Source organism: Nothobranchius furzeri, chromosome 15, assembly GCF_043380555.1.
Source record: "Nothobranchius furzeri strain GRZ-AD chromosome 15, NfurGRZ-RIMD1, whole genome shotgun sequence".
Classification (NCBI taxonomy): domain Eukaryota; kingdom Metazoa; phylum Chordata; class Actinopteri; order Cyprinodontiformes; family Nothobranchiidae; genus Nothobranchius; species Nothobranchius furzeri.
Genome location: NC_091755.1, coordinates 45,537,118 through 45,561,906, shown reverse-complemented (window position 1 = coordinate 45,561,906; position 24,789 = coordinate 45,537,118). Strand labels below are relative to the sequence as shown.

The window sequence follows — 24,789 nt, the reverse complement described above, 5'->3', positions numbered from 1 at the left end:
GTCTGTCGCTGTGTCCTTGGGCAAGACACTTAACCCACGTTGGCTGCTGGTGGTGGTCGGAGGGACCGGTGGCGCCAGTGCTCGGCAGCCTCGCCTCTGTCAGTGCGCCCCAGGGCAGCTGTGGCTACATCGTAGCTCATCCCCACCAGTGTGTGAATGGGTGAATGAGTGATTGTGTTGTAAAGCGCCTTGGGGGGTTGCAGCTATATCAAATACAGGCCATTTACCATATTGTGAAAAAACTCAATTTATGGCCTGTTAATGTTAGAATGACGGCATTAGTAATAAGTGCTTAATAATAACTTAATAATGACTAAGTCAGACTTAGCAGTCCACTAATAAGCATATTATATGGCAGCTAATTAATGGTTAATTTGTGTTCCCTAAACTAACGTGTTACCAAACCGCTCGGATCCGCCTGTTCTGGGGAACTTTGGGGTCATTTAGACTTTCAGACTGAACAGTGACACGAAGACTCGACGTTTTATTTGAATTTATTTTCTTTAGAATACATGAAAAACTGCAGAAATCTCAAGAAAAGTTTGTATATAAAAGAGCATTTCTCTTACAAATCCTTTAGGAGCCGCTTGCATCTCACACTTCGCCGCCACTGACCTAATTTTTTATTTATTTTTTTAATATTTGTGCAAATAAAACAAGAGAAGCCAGCAGAATAGCGCATCAGGTAACAGGAAGAGAGGAGGGGCTAACCTAGCAGACAGGATTGAGGGTTTAAATCAGACGTTGATTTTATATAAGAGCAGAATGAAAACAGCTGCTTCCACTAATTCAGTCTCACGTTCCTTCAGACACGAGGAACCCAAACCGGTTCTACGTTTAAACACTTCCTGTTTGCCTTTCGTTACAGAAACAGAACAATCAGACACAATCGTGACGCTTTACTGTAGAAACAAACATTTAACTGAATTTGTGAAAAAAGCAGAAAACACGGAGGCGTCTTTTAAAGACCCGCCTGCCTCAGGCAGAACCCACTTCTGGTTCTGGAGGTAAAGTAAGGCCCGTTTACCGTCTGATTCATGTAAAATACTCGTTTCATTATTAAAATCCACGCGTTTATGGTTGAAAAGAGCTCAGCTGATCGCTGTTGGTTCCCTTTTATACGTCTCCAGTAAGAACAGCTCATCTTTGCCTTTTCATGGAAACGCGTCACATCGGGACTCGAGGAAATCCCGTCACAGGCGAGGTGTTTAGGGGCGGTCCGTAAATCTGAGCTGCAGGGGATAACCCTGATGAGTGAGAAAGGCTCCAGTGGTAGAACCGCTCCTGATCCAGCCCTCTTCTCATGATCTTCAGGTTCTGGATCAGGACTTATATTTTTGTTCTAGGCCGTCCGGCTCCTGGCAAGAACAGGAACGAGGAACTTTAGCACATGGAAACTTAACATCCTGTATTTTTAGGATGTTTTCTAAACCAGCTTATTTGATTTGTTCTGACGGGCTTCATGATCTGATTTACAGGGAATCGGGTTTGTTTGGAGAACCGGGTCAGACCCGATCAGTGGGAAAAGCTGTGATGGTTTCAACCATAACGTTGTTTTTCTGTTACTTTTTTAAATCTTAGAACGTTTATCCTGAACTCGGAATCTTCCCTTTTCCTTTAGCCTGCTCGTCCGTCACGCGGACTGGAAATCTGCCCGCTGTGGCGGCAGAGCAGGAGGAATGTTTGGCGCCCCCACCCCGCCATCAGGACCTCTATAGGAGGGTGCAGCCGGGCTTCTTGTTTCGTTTCTTGGACTGCAGCGCCGCTCTGGTGGCCATCTCGAACACCTCCCTCACGCCGTCGTTTGCCTTGGCCGAGCACTCCAGGTATCCGAAGGCGTTGATCCGGTTAGCCATGTCCCTGGCCTCCTCGGACTTCACCGGTTCCTGTCGGGGTCAAACGGGACATTAAATTCCTGACGAAGGGACTTAATGTTTAGGTTTGAAATTTCAGGGGCGAACTTTCCCCAGGAAATGTACTAAATCACAAAATAGACAGTTTTATGTTTAATTAAAGAAATGATCCGTTATCGGATTTTTTTTTTTCAATCTTGGAAATGTTGCGATCTTTTTCTACCGCTGGTTCTCGTCCGCCTTCGTGCAGAACGAAGCATCGAGACTCGTTTAAAAATCCAGAGTCTTTCTGCTCATCCCGAAGCTAAAATCTCACTAATGGGTTCTAAGACGTTCTGACGGGCTTCACCGACGTGAGCTCGTTTCTCCATTTAAAAAATGAATCTAAATTAGAAATTCCATAAGGATCCGGTCCCAGTGTGGCAGGAAGCGTCTGGAATCCAGAGCATGTAACCCGAGCGTGTCCAAACACGCTCCCCAGCAGCCAGGCGTCCCTCACCTGTTTCATCTTGGCTAACTCCCTGCGAGTGTGTTCGTCGTTCCGCAGATCCTTCTTGTTCCCCACAAGGATGATGGGCACGTTGGGACAGAAGTGCTTCACTTCTGGAGTCCATTTTTCTGGAATATTCTCTGTATCAGATGGGAGGAGGGTGTTAGGAACACGGCGCTGAGAGGAAAAGCATCTGGAAAGCTAAAGCGGAGGTAATCCCACCTAAGCTGTCAGGGCTGTCGATAGAGAAACACATGAGGATGACGTCGGTGTCGGGATAGGAGAGGGGCCTCAGCCGGTCGTAGTCCTCCTGACCTGCAGTGTCCCACAGAGCCAGCTCCACCTGAAACAGCACACGGTGCTCCAGATTTAATCCCGGTCCCAAACCCGGAGACTCAAACAAACACAGAGACGTTTCGACCGCTCACCTGTTTACCATCCACCTCAATATCCGCCACATAGTTCTCAAAGACGGTGGGAACGTAGACCTCTGGGAACTGGTCTTTGCTGAACAATATGAGGAGACACGTCTTCCCACAAGCTCCATCACCGACGATCACCAGTTTCTTCCTGATCGCAGCCATCTGAACAAGCAGAGCTCATTAAAATCACACGCTTTTACACCCAGATCTAAGATTTTGCTCTGCAGGTCAGTCTAGCTTCACTTCACGGGAGCCTCAGCAGGTCTGCTATTGGCTCGGCTAAGCTTAGGCTCAGCCAATCACAGCGCTTTGTACAGACACGTTGAGCAGGCTTAGCACCAATACGACAGGTGTTTTTTTTTTTCCTTTTACGAGGACAGCAGAGCTGCAACTAAACAAAACAACAAAGATGGCGTCAGCTCAGGAACGCCGCTCGTTTGAAACGACTTTGGACGGTTTCGGCTTTTCTTTGAGACGAGCAGACAGAAGCACTTCTCCCTTTTCTTCTTCAACGCTCTATGGCGGACTGCCCTGTTGGCTGACTTCTGTAGCGACGGATTAGAGGTCAACCGATACGGTTTTTTCTATCGCCGATAGGTAAACGCCACGGTCAGCCGATGGCTAATTTGTGCTGCCAATATTTGGGTTTCACGGTCGGCATCCAGACGTTTTCCACTTCATTTTCATGCTAAAACGTCACTAATAGCATCAGCTGATTCACGAAACTTCTGAGACCGAAGTCGTTTCTGAACTCCGACCTTAACCTGCCGTTAAATCTTAATTTTGTGCACCGCTCGTTGTTAAAATCAGACATCTAACTAAAGACAAACTGACCAAGTATTAAATATTCACAACTGATCATTATAAGATTTTTTAGAGCATTTAATAAGTGATAAAAATATACATTTATATAAAAATCTGCAGCAGCACCAGGGTGCCGGGATGTGCTTGACTTTAAGTCAGATTTACTAGGGAGGTATTTATCGATTGATGCCAATTAGGGCTGCACGATATTAGGAAAACCTGCGATATTAGATGAGTGATTAATATTGCGATGACGATATATTTACGATATATTATGCAGCCCTAATGCCAATATATAAAAAATGGTAAATATTGGCCAGAAAACCTTTATTTTAGACAGGTGAGATCGACAGGTGGATTGGTGCCGCGTCTGCAGTGATGCGGCCGTTGTACCGGTCTGTCGTGGTGAAGAGAGAGCTGAGTCACTTTACCGATCAATCTACGTTCCAACCCTCACCTATGGTCACGAGCTTTGGGTAGCGACTGTACGAACGAGATCGCGGATACAAGCGGCTGAAATGAGTTTTCTCCGAAGAGTGGCTGGGCTCTCCCTTAGAGACAGGGTGAGAAGCTCGGACATCTGGGAGGGGCTCGGAGTAGACCCGCTGCTCCTCCACATTGAGAGGAGCCAGTTGAGGTGGCTCAGGTATCTGGTTAGGATTCCTGGACGCCTACCTGGTAAGATTTCCCGGGCACGTCCAACCAGGAAAATGCCTACAGGAAGACCCAAGACACACTAAAGGGACTGTGTCTCACGGCTGGCCAGGGAACGCCTTGGGATTCCCCCGGAGGAGCTGGCTCAAGTGGCTGGGGAGAGGGAAGTCCGGGCCTCTCTGCTTAGGCTGCTGCCCCCGCGACCCGACCTCGGATTAGCGGGAGAAAATGGATGGATTTTAATTTTTTTATGGCAACTTTACATACCATACACATATTATACGTCACACTATTCAGCTACTTCACTCAAAATGTCAAAATATGACAGAGCCAAAGTATTTTGGACAAATATCTTTGATCTTTAAGTCTGAGATATATTTGTTTGTTTAGCACAGCTGGCCTAGCATAAAGTGAAGTGGTTGTCCTGTTTTGAGCAGATACGTATGCTAGATGGGACATGTAAGGTTAGCTACCTCAAATTATTTAGTTGGTTTTGTTATGAGGGGGTCCTGAATATACTGGTATCACAAATTAAGAGTTGGACCAGATCAGTACATTGGTAAAAAAAAAAGCCGATAGGGAGCATCGCTGTAGAGAAACATGACTTTACCACTACGATGAAAACATTTCTCGTCTTTTATTGGTCATCTATGATCCATTGTGACATTTTTCTTCCCGTAAAAGTTGAGGGAAAAATAAACTATGCTGAAACTAAACATAATGCTGTCATTTATGATTTAAAAGTTCTCAAAAGGCCTCGATCCTTATTTACTTAATACCAGATGTGACTTTTTCTAACAACAGCTTTCTATGTGTAGGAACGTTTTTGTTTCAATTCCAATCGATCATTTAATGACGACTACACAAATACCGTATTTTCCGGACAATAAGTCGCACTTTTTTTTCACAGTCTGGCCGTCCTGCGACTTATACTCCGGAGCGACTTATATACCAAATTATGTAGGCTACACCGCGCTGCTGCGGGCCGGCTCCGGACCAGGAATGAGCTCCCCTGCCCTGCTGGGAATAAAAACCACAAAGCCATCACCTGCTGGAGCCTGTTACGCACTGGATCCGGCCCAGGTTTCCGCTCCTCTGCCCCGCCCATCACCTGCTGCAGCCTGTGGCGCGCTGCTGCGGGCCGGCTCCAACCCAGGAATGAGCTCCCCTGTCCCGCTGGGAGGGTTTCAAACACCGCCATCCTCTGCTGGAGACCGTGGCGTGCTGCTGCACCCGCATTGTTTATTATTATTGTTACCGGTACTTGTCTTGCAATGTGAAACGCTTGGTCTCAGATTTTGTAAGAAAAATAATCAAATTTCCCCCCAAAATGCGACTTATATATGTTTTTTCTTCTTCATTATACATTTTATGGCTGGTGCGACTCCTACTCCGGAGCGACTTCTACTCCAGAAAATACGGTACATGAATAAATATGTGCACTGGAGTTCATGAATGTGCTGCATACAAGTAAAAAAAATTGCAGAAAACAATTAAAACTGTTCAGAAATTTCTCCTAATATATTAGAACGATTTAAAATGATGAGGAACTGAGAGACTAATGTTTTATCTTCTAATTAAAATCACCACAGGCAAATTTATGTGTGCAGGAACTGTTCTCTTCATGCTGAGGTTTGAGCAGGAAAACAGAATAAACCACCCTGCCCTTGTGTCGATTTAAACAAAGTATCTCAGTGTTAGTCACAAGGAGCCATGTGTGGCACCAGAGCTACGGGTCCCTGCTTGTGTCAAAACTAAAACAGGCCAACCCTGGAAGTTCGGGAGTGAGTGAGGCATGATAACATCTCCTGTGATTTCCGAGCATAATGACGTTTTCTAACTGAGAGAAAACAAATGGTATGGGCCGAGGATTTCCTCATAGCTCCCATTAGTAGTGTTTGGTAACAGGGGTGTCGCAACTTCCTGTCTCCTCCCGTCTTCCTGCCTCGTCGCTAACTGGAGGCTCACGCTACAGACCGCCAGCATCAACACGATGCAAAGGGCTGTGCTGGTGCCAAAACCACCACAAAACTGACGAAGCTGGATCAAGAAAGGTCAACTGGGTCATGAATTCACAGGTTCCTAGTTTATCACACAATAATACACCACATTTATGACAACTAGGAGGTTTTTGAGCAAAAGGCTGACAGGAAGTGCCACGTCAAGCTCCAATCCCTCCCAATCACCCAAAATGTCTTACCATATTTTGTGTTCTTGTCTAAAAATGCTCAGAAATTTGAAGAAATTTTGAAGTTGAGAAATAAAATGAAAGTGACATGCATTACAAATGGATTGCCTTGAGATCCAGTCCAGTTTGGTTTTAGACCTTCAGAAATCCAAGAGAATTGCTGTTCAAACCCACTCTTACAGCACATTCTGGTTCTTTAGAGGCAACATTTTTAAAAAGGATGGATCAAGAGTTTTGAAAAGGTCTGAGAACTGTATTATAAATAATCATGGCTCTGCTCATTTAGATCAACAAATAAACCCCCAATGACAAAAACTCTCAAGGCACATGTAACAGGAGATAACAGGTTTTTATACTACTATACAAGTTATCTTCCATGAAGTAAATATTTACTACCTGGGTTTCATATGAGTATTAATTTGAACATATTTCTATACAACTGTATACTAGTTGTAAATGGAAATAAGGTTTTTATTAGCTTATATGTTAAATTAATCCAAATAGTCCTACTTTTAAACCTTTGGATTAAAGCCAGCCCTCCTTACAAAAACTATTAAACTTTTGCTGAAGGAACTGGGCTGCTGTTGCGCTTTCAACACTTTTCTCCCAACAATAAAAACAGGATTAAACCTTTAGGCTCAGCTTTCTGGCCTAACGGTCAATTTCCTACATTTACGTTTAATTACGGTTTCGTCACTCGCTTGTTCAACTTTGCTTTGAAGGAAAACTGTAACAATCGGGTACATTTCACTAAAAAGTTACACATAACCTAATTTTACTTATATTTGCGTCTACGAGACAGTTTGTTTTGTCTCACGGAAGTGTCGGCTAACTTGGCCTAGCCCATGGAAAGAAGCTAACATTAGCTTGCTAACGTCGCTGAGTTTTTAAGGGAAACGGGCCGTTTTGATGAGTCCAAACAACTTAGTTTAGTCTCGTCTGACTACAAAGGTTTCACTAATAGTTAAAGAGGTAACGTAAATAATCAATCTAACGAGTCTCTAGCGGAGAATTTCATCGTTAAAAAGAGACATACTCGCCTTTCCTTACTTTTCCTGTTGGACTCAATAGCCCCGCCCAGCCCAGGAGAGTGCGTCAAGGAGTAACCCGCCCACAAGCCACACTTTCAGCCAATAGAATACAGGAAAGTTATGACTGAAAGATCCATCTGCCAATCAAAAGAAATAATAACTTTTACAGGGTTATTGTCATTGAATGCAGTAAAACTGTGTACTTGCTTTCTTCCTCTCGCCCAAAATAAAGGCTTGCTGGCTGATTTATTTATTCATTCACTGTTATTTCCTAGACATTTGTCGACTGTCCATATTACAGTACACTAAAAAATAAGCATGTCTAAACTTGACATGACAGCATCTGTAATGAAATATTGTCATCAACTGCATCATATATGACCCTGCATACAAGGCAGACTATTGTTTGAATGCAAACTATAGTGATCCTGTTTCTCCTTATAGTTAGTTAGTTAGTTAGTTAGTTAGTTAGTTAGTTAGTTAGTTAGTTAGTTAGTTAGTTAGTTAGTTAGTTAGTTAGTTAGTCTGCTTCCGTACATTTTTTGGCATTTAACTACTTCCACAATTCTTCAACTATTTACACAATTTCGGTATCAAAACGTTCAGCTCGTTCAGCTTATCCCAGCAATGACTTTTGGTATTAGAATATTTAATACTTTTTTAGATATTCAGCTTTTTCTGCGATTTTTGGTCTCATTGAAATGAATGGGATTGCTCAATTTTCAGCTAAATCCTATCACTTTTTTGAACTCTTATAGGTTAACTTCAACCTAGAGACTTCATTCAAGTTTCAACAAACTCACAACACTTTCAGCTATTACTGGTTAAAAAATCTTTTTGATGTCTATTACAGTTTTTCTAAAACACAGGTAGAAGTTGAGGTACGGCTTGAGATTTTCAGAAAAAATCTCAAAAATCATAATGGGCAGAGATAGGAGCAGTGACCCTCCTTTGCTCCATTTCTGGCATTGTCCTGAGAAAACAGTAAGTCCGATTGAAATGAGACGCACGCTGGCTTGCAGCTAACGGATATACCTTCGTTTTGAGCTATAAATCATGAATGTACTCCAAACATTGTGGTCGTACGGTTCATTTGTTTGAGAATATTTAAATAAATAAAAAATGTCTCCCCACTCTAAACTGAAAATTCCACACCGTAACTTTTGACCTTCACGTTTTCTGGAAACAACTCTTTCCAACGCCCAGACCGTTTGGAGTACCGAAACAAATTATATCTCAAAAAGTAGGAATTTCTGTCAGCTTTTCAGAATGGGTTTTGTTTTATCTGTAAGTGTTACCGCTGCCTGATTGGCTGAGAGAGGTCAATCATCTTCTGGCTAAATGGACTTTCACACCCACACATGTGAGACATCAAATCGATCGGCTTGGCCTAAGGAATTCATCCATCCACATATAAATCCATCCATGCTTCTATCCATCCAATAAACCATCTAACATCGATCCAACAATCCATCTGTCATTTCATTCATCCAACCATTCATCCATCCCATATCAAGTCTGCACATGTTTATCTATCAGTTTCAGATACAAGCAAATGTTTTTAAATTCACAGCTCAGCCAATTGTAAAAATGTACCTGTTAAATTATTCTCATTCAAATGCCAGCTGTTTAACATTTCAAATTTTGAGTTTTTTATTCAATGTTCAAAGATTAAAGTTTTCTGCTGTTTGGCATTTTTTGTCCATGCTTCACCTTTATTCTACACTTGCTGGTGATTTTTTGCTTCTAAATCCTTAAATACATTCAGCTCATTTTGACAGTTTAGCTTAGTTTCAGCTTCACTTCAGCTATTCAGCAGCTTCAGCAATCAGTTTCTGAATTTAGCATAGCGCCTTGGGCTTCCTGACAGGGTTGCGGAAGGCGCTTTATAAATAAAGCTTTGATTGATTGATTGATTGATTGAACTGCTAATTTCACAGTTCAGCTAAATGTAAATATTAAACTGTTAAACTAGTCCAACTGAAATAACAGGTGTTTAGACATTTTAGCTGCCCAGTTTTTAAACAATTTTCACAGATTTCAGTTTTCTGCTGTTTAGGATTATTTTTCTCTATTATTCACTTACTTTTTGTGCTTTATTTGGTTGTTGCTGCTTTTTGCTTCTACATCTGTCAATACATTCAGCTCATTTTGACAGTTTTGCTTCAGCTTCAGTTCAGCTGTTCAGCAGCTTCAGCTAACAGTTTCAGCCATCCAGCATTCAAACAGCATCTAGTTTATTAATATGACTGGCTAAATATCTTCTTTTTCTTTCTTTCCCTTTTCTTTTCTAAGCAGTGGAAGCCCATTCCTGGCACTCAGATAAAAAAATATCCCAATTATGACTTTGTATCTCATAATTATATCAGATCAAAGCTGGACCATGTGAGTCATACCCCCTGCAGGATGCCCCATCTGCTCTGAAGAGCAGCTTCAAGCTGATCCATCCTCGCTGTGTGAAGGAGACATAGTAGGTCTTTCCTACCTGCCACTGTTAAAAAAAAATGCATTGAACTTATATAGCGCTTTTCTAGACCCCCAAAGACGCTTTCCACACACTCTCACATTCACACACTGCTAGTGATGGTAAGCTACTTGTAGCCACAGCCGCCCTGGGGAGGTCTGACAGAGGCGAGGCTGCCATTTGGCGCCGTCGGCCCCTCTGACCACCACTAACACAGGCAAGTTGGGTGAAGTGTCTTGCCCAAGGACACAACAGCGGAATACCTCTGGCGGGAGCTGGAATCAAACCCATGACCCTCCGATCATGAGGCAACCCGCTCTACCACCTGAGCTACTGCTGCCCCTGTTAGACTCTATAATGGTCAATACTAATGCGGAACCAATACATCTGTAACATTCCACAACTAATATTATCACCGACATGTGCAATATTACTGCTACTATAGTTATTATGTGAATAACTGGTGCTGATGTCTCTGTGATAGAAAATTACAGGCCTATCTCTACCCTGCCTTTTACATCAAAACTGATTGAGAAAGTCGTTTATCAGCAGCTGGTCTCACATTTAGCTGACTCTGATCTGTTTGAGGTTTTCCAATCAGGGTTCAGGTCTGGCCATAGCACAGAGTCGGCTCTACTGAGGGTCCTAAATGACATCTATCTATCACTACATCAGGGAACATCTGTGGTGCTTCTGTTGTTAGACAGACTGTTGGTCATCTTAAGCCTGCAGGGTCTCCAAATGATGCTGTTCCTCCTCGAGTGTGAAATGGGAGCGTGGTAAGATGGCGCCGGTGTGCATGGCTTGCCGTCTGTCACTACCAGTGTTTTATTTGGTTGTTTTTATTTTATTGACTATTGTAGGAAATGCCAACTCTCTCTTGGTATATGATCGCCTAACCCTACTGGATCTCCGACCTTCTGTCAAAAGCTGGGCAAAATGGAACCAAGCTGGACATAAAACTCTGCCCCCGCTAATATCGGAGATCCCGGCTCACCTGTGCCGTGTTCCAGATCCACCACCCCGGCATAAGTGCCGTCGCCGGGGTCGCCGGGCCGGCTTCCTGGTGAAGATGAAAGCTTCTTTAGGCTATTCTCACAAGCCCTTATTTAGAAAACAAGGAGCGGTGCCAAACATCTGCTTCTCTCGGCGATCGTTGGATCCTGTCTGTGCCTGGCTGGTACCTGTCTTCGGCCTGGATGGGACGTCCCAGCCTCGAAAACCCTGCTCTCCTCGTCCCCGCCGGCGTGGTGTGAATCCGCAAAACCTGCGGCCTCTGTGTCGGGCTTCTATGGCGGCTAGCGACGGGGACCCGCCGCTTACTGCCAGGTTTGGCCTGGTAAATGCTAGGTCGCTAGCGAATAAAACATTTATTTTGAAGGATTTTTTTACATCCCGAGGACTGGATTTTCTCTGTGTCTGCGAGACGTGGCTGAGCGCCGGTGAGTGCAGCATCTTCTCAGATCTTCTACCTGGCGATTGCTGCTATTTTAATGCCCCGCGTTTGTTGGGCCGAGGAGGAGGAATAGCCACTATTTTTAAAAGTCATTTTAGATGTAAACAGCTACCAACCCCGTCGCTTACCAGCTTTGAACTGTCTGTGTTTGAGCTGGGCTGCTCTCACACAGTGTTGTGTGCGGTGGTTTATCGGCCTCCTAAATACAATAAGGACTTTTTGGATGATTTTGCTGATTTTTTGGCTGAATTCATGCCAAAATATGATCGTATTCTTATTGTTGGGGATTTTAATATTCACGTGTGTTGCCCTGATATGCCCATGGCGAGGGGCTTTTTAAACCTTATTGATTCGTTTAATCTGGTGCAATGTGTGGCAGGTCCCACACATGAACGTGGACACACACTTGATCTTGTTTTATCTCATGGCTTCCCTAGTTTTAACATAGAGATTTGTGATGCTGTGTTTTCTGACCACAGTCCTGTGTTGTTTGAAGTTCCTCTTGTATGTGCCTCAGTTAAACCTCGCGCTGTTGCTCAGTGCAGACGTGTTTTTAACTCCTCCACTGCTGAGCACTTTTCAACAGTCTTTAACCAGATTTGTCAGATCCCGGATTTTTTATGCAGCCAGACTGATGATCTGAGCTCTTGGTTTTATTCCACCTGTCGGACTGCTTTGGACACTGTGGCTCCATTAAAAACCAGGCGGCCTAAAACCAAATGTGAGCCCTGGCTGAACGAAATGACCCGAGCTGTCAGACGCGACTGCCGTCGAGCTGAACGCAAATGGAAAAAGGACAAACTACAGGTGTCATTTCAGATGCTGAAGGACTGTTGGCGTCAATATCAAAGAACTGTGAAAGAGGCCAAAAGAAAACACTTTTCGGACATTATTTTGTCTAACTGCCACAACCCGCGAGTGTTATTCAAAACTATTAACTCTGTTCTTAGTGCACCATATGCTGACTCTATTGAGCCCTCATTAGAAGCATGTGAAAATTTGTTACTCTTCTTTATTGAGAAGGTCTCCTCCACAAGGGCTCAAATCTGTCCTTGTGCTCATGACCCCTCAGTCGTTGTTTCCTGCTCTGCTGTCTTTGACAGGTTTGAGCCTGTGACTCTGTCATCTCTACAGGAGACTGTTGGTCATCTTAAGCCTGCAGGGTCTCCAAATGATGCTGTTCCTCCTCGACTTTTAAAAGAGGTGATACCTACAGTTGGTCCTCTGGTTCTTGAGCTGGTAAACCATAGTCTGAGGTCAGGCGTTGTCCCTAAAGATTTTAAACATGCAGTAGTCAAACCCCTGATTAAAAAACCTGCTCTTGATCCGCAGGATCTTGCGAATTACAGGCCTATCTCCAAACTACCGTTTCTTTCTAAAATTCTTGAAAAGGTAGTTCATAGCCAAATATTGGCCTTCCTGGAAAAGCAAAATGTATTAGAGGTTTTCCAATCTGGTTTTAAACCCTTTCACAGCACTGAATCAGCCCTTTTAAAAGTTTTTAATGACATATACTTAGCTACTGATGCTGGGGACTGTGTTGTTCTTGTGCTTTTAGATTTGACAGCTGCTTTTGATACTGTGGATCATGCTGTTTTATTCTCTCGTTTAGAGCACTGGGTGGGCATTAGCGGCACAGCTCTGGAGTGGTTCAGGTCCTATTTGGCGGGGCGAACTTTTTGTGTCAGTCTCGGTGACTATGTGTCGTCCTCCGCTCCGCTCTTGTGTGGTGTCCCGCAGGGCTCAGTTCTAGGCCCCCTCCTCTTCTCTTTGTATCTTCTTCCTCTCGGTTCTATATTGAGAAAGCATGGCATTGCTTTCCACTTGTATGCTGACGACTGTCAGATCTATGTCCCTCTAAAGAAAAAAGGCAGAAACCTCATACAGCCATTACTACAGTGTCTTGACGACATAAAGGCTTGGATGTCTGTGAATTTTTTAAAATTCAATGATAAAAAGACTGAGGTGATGATTTTTGGTAGTCCTACTGAGACACCCAATGTGTTTGTAGATTCCTTGGCCCAGTTTGTTAAACCAACTGTCACCAACTTGGGGGTCAAAGTGGACTGTGATCTGAAGTTTGAACATCAGATTAAGGCGGTGGTAAAATCTGGCTTCTTTCACCTCAGGCAGCTGGCAAAAATAAAGCCAATTCTTTCACGGCAGCACTTTGAGACAGTGATCCACGCCTTTGTAACCACTCGGCTGGATTACTGTAACGCACTCTACATTGGGGTCAGTGCATCATGTATTAGTCAGCTACAGAGAGTGCAAAATGCCGCAGCTCGTCTTTTAACTGGCACTCGAAAGTTTGAGCACATTTCCCCTGTTTTAGCTTCACTTCACTGGCTGCCCATTTCTTTTAGGATTCATTTTAAAATTCTTTTATTTGCTTTTAAAGGTCTTCATGGCCTTGCCCCCTCTTATCTCTCTGATCTGATACAGCCTTACACTCCCTCCCGCTCTCTCAGGTCTGCTGATCAGCTGCTCCTGATTGTACCCAGGACTGAGCGTAAATTTAGAGGAGATCGTGCTTTTGCTGTTGCAGCCCCAAAACTGTGGAACGAACTTCCTTTAGAGATAAGACAGGCCAGTTCCTTATCTGCTTTTAAGGCACTCCTGAAAACACACCTCTTTACCCTGGCTTTTAATACCTTGTGAGATGTTGGTTTCTATTTTTTATTTTATTTTAGCTGTTTTAGGTGATTCAAATGCGGTTTTATCAAGTTTTATCAAGTTTTTATTTTTAATATAGGGCTAGTTTAATTTTATGTATCATGTGTTTTATTTATCTTTGCTGTTTTCTTTCTAGTCAATTGTTTTAATGTACTTTCTGTACAGCACTTTGTTCCTGTGCTGGGTCTTGTAAAGTGCTTTATAAATAAACTGGATTGGATTGGATAGACCTGACGGCAGCCTTTGACACAGTTGACCACGCGATTCTACTGGATTGCTTGGAACGATGGGTTGGGATCAAAGGGTCAGCTCTGGATTGGTTTAGATCGTATCTCCAAAACCGGACATTCTGTGTTAAACTGGGTGATGTTTTTTCTTCTTGGGAGGGGCTCCGCTGGGGGTCCCGCAGGGATCGATCCTTGGTCCTCTTTTGTTTGCCATTTATCTGCTACCTCTGGGGTCAATCTTTCGTAAACTTGGCCTATCATTCCATCTGTATGCTGACGATTGCCAGATTTACTCTCCATTGTGTCAGGAGAAAGGTCACTCTATCCAGTCCTTTGTGTCCTGCATTAATGAGGTGAAGTCTTGGCTAATTGCCAACGTTCTGCATCTGAATGAGGGAAAGACAGAGCTCATTGTTTTTCACCCCAACACCAGGAATGTGGATCGGCATGTTGATCTTTGCACTCTTTCTCCCTACTCAAAACCAGTTGTGACCAGTTTGGGGGTGAAAATTGATGCTGGACTTAAATTTGATGCTCACATCAATTCTGTGATCCGGTCCAGTTTCTTTCACCTGAGACGCCTTGCAAAAATCAAGCCTATGCTGTCAAGAGCCCACCTGGAGCGGGTACTCCATGCTTTTGTAATTTCTAGGCTTGACTACTGCAGCTCTCTATATGCAGGGTTGTGTCAGTCATCACTGCGTCACCTACAGGTTGTGCAGAACAGCGCAGCAAGGTTCCTGACTGGGACCAGGAAACGGGACCACATCAGTCCGGTTCTGGCCTCCCTGCACTGGCTTCCGGTTTGCTATCATTCACACTTAAAACTCCTCGTCTTTGTCTTTAATTTCTTCCAGGGTTGTGCTCCCCCCTATCTGGCAACTCTCCTGAACAGACACTCCCCATCACGCGCTCTGCGCTCCTCTGACCAAGGCCTGCTCGCTGTCCCTCGTTCTAGGTGTCGTACTCGCGGGGACCGGGCTTTCTCAGTCCTAGCACCGTCACTCTGGAACCAGTTGCCACCCTCAGTTAGGCTGTCCCCATCTCTGACAGTCTTTAAGAGTCACCTAAAAACACACCTCCTCCGCTTGGCGTTTCCAGGACATGTTTGATTTTGGCCCTCTTTTATGTTGAATTAATTTCATAGTTTTCATTGGTTCACTCAATCCCTTGTTTTACACATCTGTCCTGTACTAGAATGTTTCATCTTTTTTGTAATTTGTAATCTGTAATTTGAATTGCTTTTATTTTCTGATTTATTCACTATATTTTTCTACTGTTCCATGTTATATACGTACATATATATATATATATATATATATATATATATATATATATATATATATATACACACACACACACACACACACACACATACAGCCATTTTCACCTTAACATGACTTGGGGAACACAGCGGTTGCTTGCATCAAGATAATGAAATGATAATAAGTTTATGATCTCAGTGGCCTTATAGTAGTGTCCACCCTGAGACTGGGAGATCAGGGTTCAGATCCTGGTCTAGTCATACCAAGGACTTTTAAAAAATGGTAGAGGTCCCAGCACAGAACCTTGTGGGACACCATGGGTGAGGGATGTGGTGGAGGACCAAAACTTGGAGACGGCCACAGGGAAGGAACACTCAGCAAGATAAGAGGAGAACCACTCCAGGGCAGTTCCTGATAGGCCTACCCAGTCTCTCAGCCTCTCCAGCATCAGGTGATGGTCAACAGTGTCAAAGGCTGCAGTCAGGTCCAGCAGGACCAGAACAGAACAGTCCCCTGCATCCCTGTGGGTCAGAGACCCTAAGAGCTGTTTCAGTAGAATGAGCTCTACGAAAACCTGACTGGAAACTAGATCATATGTTTATCGAGAGCAGTGGGAGTTGTTTAGCCCTGACATTTTCCAAGATCTTGGAGATGAATGGAAGTTTAAAAATGGGTCTGAAGATGCTATGGAGAGAGGGGTCAAGTCTCTGGTTTTTAAGAAGCAGGTGGATTACAGCGTTCTTAAAGTGAGCAGGGACCTGACCAGAAACCAGAGAAGCGTAACCCTCTGGAGGCAGGTTAAAACCTACCTACCTGGTTACTCCACACACGTATTTCATGAGCATTTTTAAACTCAGAAGTACCCCTGAAGGACTTAGTTGTTCGTCCTTTTATCAAAACTTATTTTGAGCTTGAGAGGGCTAATTATAGAGAGCATGATGGGACTGATGGACTGAAAAGCATTTATGAACAAAGATGAGGCTAAGATGCAGAGGGGGGATGCAGAGGTCTTCATAGAGTTAACTAGTTAGGTTAACTCAGCACAAAAAAACTAGTTATGCTGGGATTTTAAAGACAAATGATAATAAATACACGTGTTTTGTGTCTTTTTGTACAATAGTATAAATGCTCTAATGCAAGTTTACTCAACTGTTAAAAATTTGAGTTTAGTCGTATTGTTTTGTTTTCAAAGTGAATAAAGTTTTGAACGGGAAACAGAAGCATCTTGAACCTGATTGGGTCCTGCTTCTCTCCAGGCCGCGGTTGTAAAAGTAGGATTTTTTTTTTGCCCTCTCTGGTTAAATAACAGGTAATGAACGCCGACATATAAAGAAATGCCAAACAAATAAATATAGCATAAATTTTAGCCTCCGCTAACTCTGATCTCAGACTGAGATGTTCCGTAACACGTGGCTTGTTATCAGCCAATAAGCGTTGAGCTGATGACCAGCCCGTCAGCTATTGGATGCATTTAAACGAACGCGATTTAAACAGAGAAAACTCTGCGGCGGACGGCGGTTGTAGTGTTGTTCGGTGGAGTTTGTGGAGAAGACGTGTTTGGTGAGTCTCGGTGACTTTTGTGTTGTCCTTCCAACACATTCAGCCATTTCAAACCTGTGAGTATGCAGATAAAACAGGCGGCCGTTGAGCTAGTTTGACCCTCGCTAGGCGGGTTTTCACAGGAAGAGGCGCTAACGTTAGCGCACCCGTCCATTCCTTTCTTTGAGCTTTTGTCGGATGATGCCTCGCCTCTTGGTTTTGGCGTCTTCGTGATATTTTATTTGTATATTTTAGATAAGCAGCAAGAGAAACGGAACCGGGTTAATGATGGCGGACAACGACGCAGGCGAAGCCGCTGGTACCTACGAGTTCGACGCTCCGTGCCACGCCGTGGACTTCAAGGAGCTGCTGGAGGCCGAAACGGACGAGAGCTGGTTCGGTAAGGTTTCCTTTGAGCTTCACTCGCTGCAGCTTTCCACCTGAGCTGCAGAATAAAACCCGGCGCTCTGCGTCTAACGGGGTGTTATTAGTGAGGTTTTGACCCATTTTGGATCCTCGCTGCTGTATACGGAAGTCTGGTGGTCCAGGTGTTTGTAGAAGGGGACATCTTTGTTTCCAGGCCGGGTTTGGGTCGAGGATCACATCTTTAGGCTCAGATGATGATGATGACCTGTAAATAGGCATTTGGACCTGAGACCTCGTTTGTCATCCACACGCCTGCTTTTAGAAATGTTTGACACATTAAACACTTTAAAGTTGGACCAGTAGTAAAATCAGCCCAAGCATGCCGGTTCTGATTTTTAGGACTAGTTATTGCACCTGATTCTGATTCATCTTTTTATTTTTAACATTTCAGGATTAACATGAGAGACCGTAAATAAGAGCTGCTGGGTTTAACTACTCCAGCGGTGTCAGATAACTGGCTTTAATGTGAAAGGTCTCTGATTCTAGAAAAGCGAGGATATAAACTCATTTATTTCTGTTGTCAAATTAAACATTTTGCTTTTTGACAACAATCGAGTTTAGCTGCTGTAATGTAACCTGATCCAAACAGCACCTCAAAGCAAGTTCTCACTGAAACCACAATAATGGCCGACGTTTTCTTGGCTTGTTTTTAGAAACGCATCGTTTGAAAACAGAGACTTGAATGTGACTTACTCTTTTTACGTCCGAGTAGAACGACGTGCTGAGGGAGCAGATCCTCACCTCGTCACCCCTCTGAGAAGCTCCGCGATGCGGGTCGAGAAACCTAAACGTGGTGAGAAAAGTGGGACCCACTCTCTTCACACCCAGAAGGAAATGGTGTCAGGTCAGTCTCGTCTTTTGTATAAAAACTTATTTTATTGTACTTTTAATGAAACTGTGTGAGTGAAATATTTTCTCAGGTCAAAACGCGTCTGCATCTCCACCTTCGAACATGGTGACATCGTGGGGAGAAGAGCGCCAGAGGGTCGTTCGACCGAAGAGGTCCGGTATCCCTGGCCAGCCGCGCAGGTAGCGGCTGCTCTCAGCAGATTACAGGGGTGTTCCTAATCTGCAGTCCTGAACTAGACTAGATCCGTTTGATTCGTTTCAGGGTTTCGAAGCGTAAAGGGACCTCGGGTTCATCAGAACCTCCATTGAAGAAGCAGAAAGAGTTGAGTTGACTTCATTAATTAAACAATGGCGGGTTCTGCTGGGAGCAGGTTATCTGCATACGTCTGCAGATGTCACCAGCGTTTGATTTTCACACCTCCAATCTCTGCTGCAGGATCCCTGCTGCACCCAAGCCCAGAGGCGGGAAGCCCGGTTCCCGCAGCAGCGAGCGGTGGAGCTCCAAGAAGTCTTGTAAGGCCCCTGAAGCCACTTCCGCTGCTCCAGAGTGAGTCCTTCACTGCTCCCACCGGTGGAACCGGTGCAGCTGCTCACCCGCCGAACCTGAAACGTCTTTGGTTCTTTCTGGCCGTTTACTGGTCCATTTTAACCCGGCTGAAGATTTGGTTTGAATCCTGTTTCTGTTGAATCATTCCCGTTTTAGTTTAGCTCAGACATTGGAGAACGATCTGGGAATGACATCAGAGCAGGTGGGATGTCATTCCCAACTCCAGGATTTGTCATTTCTGTTTTTGGCTAAGACCGTCTGAGTTGAATCACTTCCGTGTTGGTTAAATGGCACGACTCTGCCCCCTGCTGTTGTCCGCGGGGAACTTCAGTCCACTCAGACGTTAGTCGTCGAGCCGTGTTGTATTTAAACAGTTGCGTGTTTTTGTTCTGGGCTGAAATGCAGCATAACGTTTAAACTGTGTCTGAGCAGGCCCGTTACCTCTGAGCAGTTGGAGATGGAGAGAATCAGAAGTCTCCAGAACGAAGTGGCTCAGCAGCGTCGGCGAAACGAGGCCAGCTACAAGGCTGCTCTGGCCGGCAGTGAGTGGCTCGGGTCCAGGAAATGTTTCTGAAGCGTGAATGAACCCGAGTGTCTGATGATCGCTGCCGTTTCAGGGCCACCGCCGAAGAAGCTGGTCCTGGCCAGCACCGTACCGCAGGACTTCGCCTTCAGCACCGACGCTCGTGTCAAGGCCTCCTCGAACCCGGTGCAGAAGGAGGTGGATTTTGTGCGGCAACTCCGGAAGCCCTCCTCCCCGGTAAGGCGCCCGGCCCGCCTCGCTTTCAGCCGAGTCTGTAAACTGCTGGTTTCGTTTTATGTGCCGAGTTGTGCTTTCATCTTTACTGGGTCTGAAGATTTTACACAAGGCAGAACATTTAAAGCGTTTATGTTCATGCTGACGTCTTTAGGAGCTGGCTGTTGGGGTGAGAGGATGAAATCACAGATTTGGTGCAGAAAACTCACGAGATTCTTGCGTCGTCGTTTTTATGTTAAAGGCAAAAGCTCGGAGAGGCGCCACCATCCCCAAACCCTTCAACTTCTCAGGCGGTCACAAGAAAGTGCAGGAGCGTGAGGACTACGTACCGATGGCTCAGCAGGTGGAGCTGTTCCAGAGGCGGACTCCCACCCGGTACCACTTACGGAGCAGCAGGAGTCTGGAGAGAGGTGGGATGGGTTTGTAGAGCTGAATGGAACACCTCGTTGGTTTGGAGTAGGAACCAGGCCCACTGATGGGTTGTTGGTTGTTGTTTCAGGACCGTCTTCGGTGAAAAGCCAGCACCTGAAGCTCACGGAGCCTCACTCCCCCCACCTGATCACCCGCGAGCGAAGCCGACCGGTTCACGTGAAGAGCAGCGCCGAGCTGGAGGCTGAGGAGCTGGAAAAGATCCAGAAGTAAGAACCGCGTCTGCTCAGCTTGTGATGCTCGTGTTGCTTCTGGATGCTGACCAAGTCCTCCAAACACACCCACATCACCCCGCTTCTCCTCCAGCTTCACTGGCTGCCAGCCAACTTCAGGGTTCATTTCAAGATCCTGGTTCTGGTCTATAGGGCCTTACATGGACAAGCACCATCTTACATTGGTGATCTTCTTAGTCCCTACACCCCCAGCAGGTCCCTGAGGTCCAGTGATCAAAGCCTACTGGTTGTGCAGCACCAGGCTAAAGGTCAAAGGTGACAGATCATCTGCTGCTGTGGCCCCCAGACTCTGGACCTCTCTCCCCCTGAGCCTGAGATCAGTGGACTCAGTGGTCTCCTTTAAACTCACCTGTTCAGGTTTTGGTGTGACTCCATCACCTCCCTCTCCTTACTCCGCCTTTCCCGGGATCCACTGATTTCCCTCTTTCCTTACATTATTATGGTTTTATCACAAGTTATATTCCAGTTTTTTCTCATTTTAAACTTATTTTTAATCACTTTTTGAAATCTTTTCTATATTTTTTGTTTTTGCAAAGCGCCTCGTGATTTTCATCATTTTTCTCTCTCAGGGTTAAGATCAAACCTCTGGAGCTGAACAGGAAGATTCTGGAAGGTGCCGAGGAGCTGAGGAGGCCTGCGGTGAAGGAGCCCACTGTCGCTGAAGGCTTCCAGCTGGAGATCGAAAAACGGCTCCAGGAGAGGCAAATGACCAAGAACCCTCAACACGAGGAAGAACCTTACACCTTCAGGGCCAAGCCGCTTCCTAAGAAGGTTCTGGAGGAGGTCGTGGTGAGTGGACCTGGGCCTTGCTGGTTCTGGGAAGACTAGGTTTATTTTTAGTAAATCAGATATTTTCCTGTCAACAGGGAATCCCGCTGAAGAGTATCCCACCCCCAACTGTTCCGGAATCTCCGGCGTTCGCCCTGAAGAAAAGAGTTCGTTTGGACCGGAAGGTGGAGGAAGTAAGGAGATGCTGATCTGTCCCGTGGCTCGGCTCAAGTGTGTGTGTGTGTGTGTGTCGCTAACACGTCCAGGTTCTGTTCAGGTCAAACCTCCATCTCCTGTCAAAGCTCGGGTGGTGCCCCACTATGGCATCCCGTTTCAGCCGCGGCTCCCGGAGAACCACCACGTGGAAGTGTGTCCGTTCTCCTTTGAGCAGCGGGAGAAGGAACGCCAGGCCCTGAAGGAGAAAAAGCTGGAGAAGCTTCGAAACGAGCAGGTGGAGTGTCGTTGACTCGGAACCAGAACCGTGACTCGGAACCCAGGCGACTCACTTGGTTCTCCCGTGTTAGGTTCCACAGTTTAAGGCTCAGCTGCTGCCGGACTTCACGGCCGTGGTCCTGCCTGAGAAGAAGCCGCTGGAACCGACGAAGCCCGAGCCGTTCAAGCTGCTCCTAGACGAGCGAGGTTCTGTGAAGCACAGCCGCTGGGAGCAGATGGTACCGTTGAGTCCTCATCCGGTCCAGACAGGTGTTCAGGTTCTGATGCTTTGTGCTGATGGACCGTTTTGTCCTGCAGGTCAAAGACGAGCAGAAGCAACAAGAGGAGGCGGCCATGTTTAAGGCCCGGCCCAACACGGTCACCCATAAAGAACCGTTCAGGCCGAAGAAGGACGTCCAGCCAGGAATCGGTAAATGAGATGGTTCTAAACCCAGCAGACCCGGTACCATTTCAGGTTGAGCAGTTCTGGTTCCGAAACAAACCGGCTGGGTTTTCTGGTTTCAGGTTTAGACCTGGAACCAGAACCAGTCGGGTCAAAACAGAATCTGCCTGTTGCTGTTTTTGGGTTCTCAGGAGGCACTTTTAGTAGAACCATCTGAGATGGGTTCCTGGTCCAGGGCTGTCCAACCCCGGTCCCTGCAGGCCTGGATGGGTTCCTCGGTCCAACATACCTGAGCAGAAGACCTCCAGGACCAGGGTTGAACAGCTGTGTCCCAGAACCACTAGCAGAACCCTCCAGGTGGTTCCTGCGGGCTGAGAGCTCCTGCTTACCTCAGCTCGGCCGAGGAGCGCCGCAGCGTAGAGGCTGCGGCGCTCCTCGGCCGAGCGACGCGTCACTCACCTTGTTTCTGTTTTCACCGCCGTCCTCCTGGCCGCTCCTGAGAAGACATTGATTCCTCTACAGTGGTGGAGCCGTTCACGCTGGCGACGGAGCGGCGTGCCCAGGAGTGGCAGGAGTATGAGCGCCTGATCGCTGAGAAGGAGGCGCTCAGGGCGCGCATGGAGGCGGAGCAGAGACAGGAGGAGGAGCAGAAGCAGCGGGAGGAGATAGCCAGGCTGAGGCAGGAGCAGGTGAGGAGAGAGGTTTGTTTACGGATTCATCCAAACAACACGGAGGTTCAGCATCTGTTTGTTCTCCAGGTCCACAAGGCCCAGCCCATCAGACACTATAAACCGGTTCAGCTGAAGAAGTCGGAAATTCCTCTCACCGTTCCGGAGTCTCCCAACTTCTCCGACCGGTTCCGTTTGTGAGCAGCAGGAAAATATTGATCTGATTCCCTTTTTATTTTTGTTTTTATTGCCTTCTAGTCGTGAAAGAAAACTTTCTGAAGATTTAAATCGCTTTTTTAAAACTTACTTCTGAACTTTGTGTAAATTGTGTAAAAGTTTGTTTTTTAATAAACATGGATGGATGGTCGGATGCTTTTGGTTACTCATCACGCACGCACGCACACACACACACACACACTGTCCAGGTTCACCCGGACCAACAGGACGGTGTGCTGGTTTAAGAAAGTTTCACTGATAATTTCTGCTGTTTTCTCGGCTTGTTTTTGTTTTACTGTAACTTTTGGAGGATTGTTCAGGTTCAGCTCCACTTGTATTAAACCGATTTTTGAAGCAGAGGAAACTTGGATTTAGTTTGTTTTCCCACAACGTTCCATCAGAATTCTGCAGAGCTGCTGGTCTACGGAGGTGACGAGCTGTGTCACGCAGATCATCTGGAGTTAAGGCAGTGTGTGTGTGTGTGTGTGTGAGAGCAGAACAAAAATGATTTAAAAGATTTAATTTAGGATCCAAATGTTGACATTTAAAATATTTTTAGCTTATTTTGCTTAGTTTTCACAGTAAAATCCGTTGAATTCAGTAGAGATCCTGTTTCAGGTCCAACAGGACAACTGGAAGAGTGAATATCCACATATAACAGTATCTGCAGGTCCTTAAATGTGCTTTTCCAAATTTAAGGCCTTAAAAATCCTTAAATGACAAATATTCCTTAAATCCAGTTTCCAAAGGTTTTAAATGACCAAAGACCCAATAAACAAGATTATTTTTATTTCAATTTTCATGAATTTCTGGTTGGTCAGCATTTTTTGTGTACGATGTTGGCCAGGGTGTCCGCGGGGTTTTAAAAAGTATTAAAAAGTGATAAATAAAAATAGTCAAATTTAAGGCCATTAAAAGTGTTAAATTTGGTCTCAGAGGTATTATTTTTTCCAAGTTAGGTATTATTTTTTTCAGACTATCAGGTGTCGTATTCTGAACATCGACATAGAAATATATTCCGAATGAAATGTTTTGAACGATTATAAAAATAAAACAAGCCGATTATTTGCTCCTCCCACTTGAGCTGCCCTGAGTTACAAATGAAGCGCTCCGTTGCCAACTTAGCGACTTTGATGCTATTTCTAACAGCTTTTCAGACCCCCTTCTTGACTTTTTAAATCTTAAAAGTACCTAGCGAACATCTCAGAAACATCTCTGGTAACCCTTAGCTACTTTCTGGATAACTGTCGTCGACATTTCCTGCTGCAGGTTAGCTAAACACTCCGCCTGCGCTCCGGACCGTTCTTCAGGACATTAGGAAAGGGAATGATGTAGTGATGTGTCAGTCGCTAAAGAAACGGCTCTCGGAGCCGGCTCCCTGATGGAGTAACCAGAGTGAGTGACACACACCGTACCTGCGAGCTCCTGAGCCACTAAAAACGGCTAAGTGTGCGCGTGCAGCGCTCTAAAAACACGTGCAGCTAGCCCCGATTGCTGTGAGACCGGGTTGGGGGGTGCAGCTGTGGTTGGGACAATTATTACATTAACTGATGGACTTGTAAATAAATAGTTTATAAATAAGGTAGAAATAAGTTCCTCACGCTGATAACTAATAACTAATCTCTCTGAGGACACGGTGCTAGTGCACTCTCCTACAGCACCTTGACATGACTCAATAAATGTTATGCAACATTTTGTGAACATTAATTTATTTGCATTTATTTGTTATAAATGCCACTGTATAATTCTTGCTGTCAGTATTTGCAAGATATTGGTATTTGGGTCTGTACGGGTTAGACTTAAATGAGTTAAACCAAGGTCTACAGCCCTTGGGTCATAAACTATGAGCTATAAGTATATTGGTCTTTTTATACTGGGAATCAGGAGTTCTTTTAGTGATCATCTTGTTTCTTGTTTATTTTTGCCCTGATTGTGCCCTGAGCAGTTTTATGACTGAATAAAAATAAATTAACAAAATCTACATAAATTGAA

At 45.1% G+C, this 24,789-nt stretch overlaps 2 protein-coding genes across 9 annotated transcripts; one reads left to right on the top strand and one right to left on the bottom strand.

Annotated features, from left to right (window-relative positions):
• Positions 1-1,477: 1,477 nt before the first annotated feature.
• On the bottom strand, positions 1,478-11,156 carry rhoaa (ras homolog gene family, member Aa). 5 transcript variants are annotated; one of them, XM_015968652.3, is made up of 6 exons: positions 7,448-7,553; positions 4,245-4,432; positions 2,772-2,927; positions 2,566-2,686; positions 2,353-2,483; positions 1,478-1,886 (listed from the first exon to the last, which is right to left on the bottom strand). In XM_015968652.3, the coding sequence occupies exons 3-6, from the start codon at positions 2,925-2,927 to the stop codon at positions 1,713-1,715; spliced, it is 582 nt and encodes a 193-aa protein (XP_015824138.1). In that variant the 5' UTR covers positions 4,245-4,432; positions 7,448-7,553; the 3' UTR covers positions 1,478-1,712. The 5 variants fall into 5 exon arrangements, with proteins under 5 accessions (XP_015824138.1, XP_070401033.1, XP_015824137.1 ...); XM_070544932.1 differs by lacking the exons at positions 4,245-4,432; positions 7,448-7,553 and adding an exon at positions 10,904-11,156; XM_015968651.3 differs by lacking the exon at positions 4,245-4,432 and having other exon boundaries at positions 7,452-7,582.
• Positions 11,120-22,948, top strand: tpx2 (TPX2 microtubule nucleation factor). 4 transcript variants are annotated; one of them, XM_070544930.1, is made up of 17 exons: positions 11,120-11,348; positions 17,325-17,469; positions 18,208-18,339; positions 18,416-18,524; positions 18,607-18,666; positions 18,781-18,891; positions 19,324-19,433; positions 19,509-19,651; positions 19,890-20,058; positions 20,148-20,286; positions 20,880-21,099; positions 21,177-21,272; positions 21,356-21,529; positions 21,603-21,749; positions 21,829-21,940; positions 22,418-22,602; positions 22,672-22,948. In XM_070544930.1, the coding sequence occupies exons 2-17, from the start codon at positions 17,355-17,357 to the stop codon at positions 22,780-22,782; spliced, it is 2,133 nt and encodes a 710-aa protein (XP_070401031.1). In that variant the 5' UTR covers positions 11,120-11,348; positions 17,325-17,354; the 3' UTR covers positions 22,783-22,948. The 4 variants fall into 4 exon arrangements, with proteins under 4 accessions (XP_070401031.1, XP_015824143.1, XP_015824141.1 ...); XM_015968657.3 differs by lacking the exon at positions 11,120-11,348 and adding an exon at positions 17,000-17,090 and having other exon boundaries at positions 22,436-22,602; XM_015968655.3 differs by lacking the exon at positions 11,120-11,348 and adding an exon at positions 17,000-17,090.
• The last annotated feature ends 1,841 nt before the right edge of the window (positions 22,949-24,789 follow it).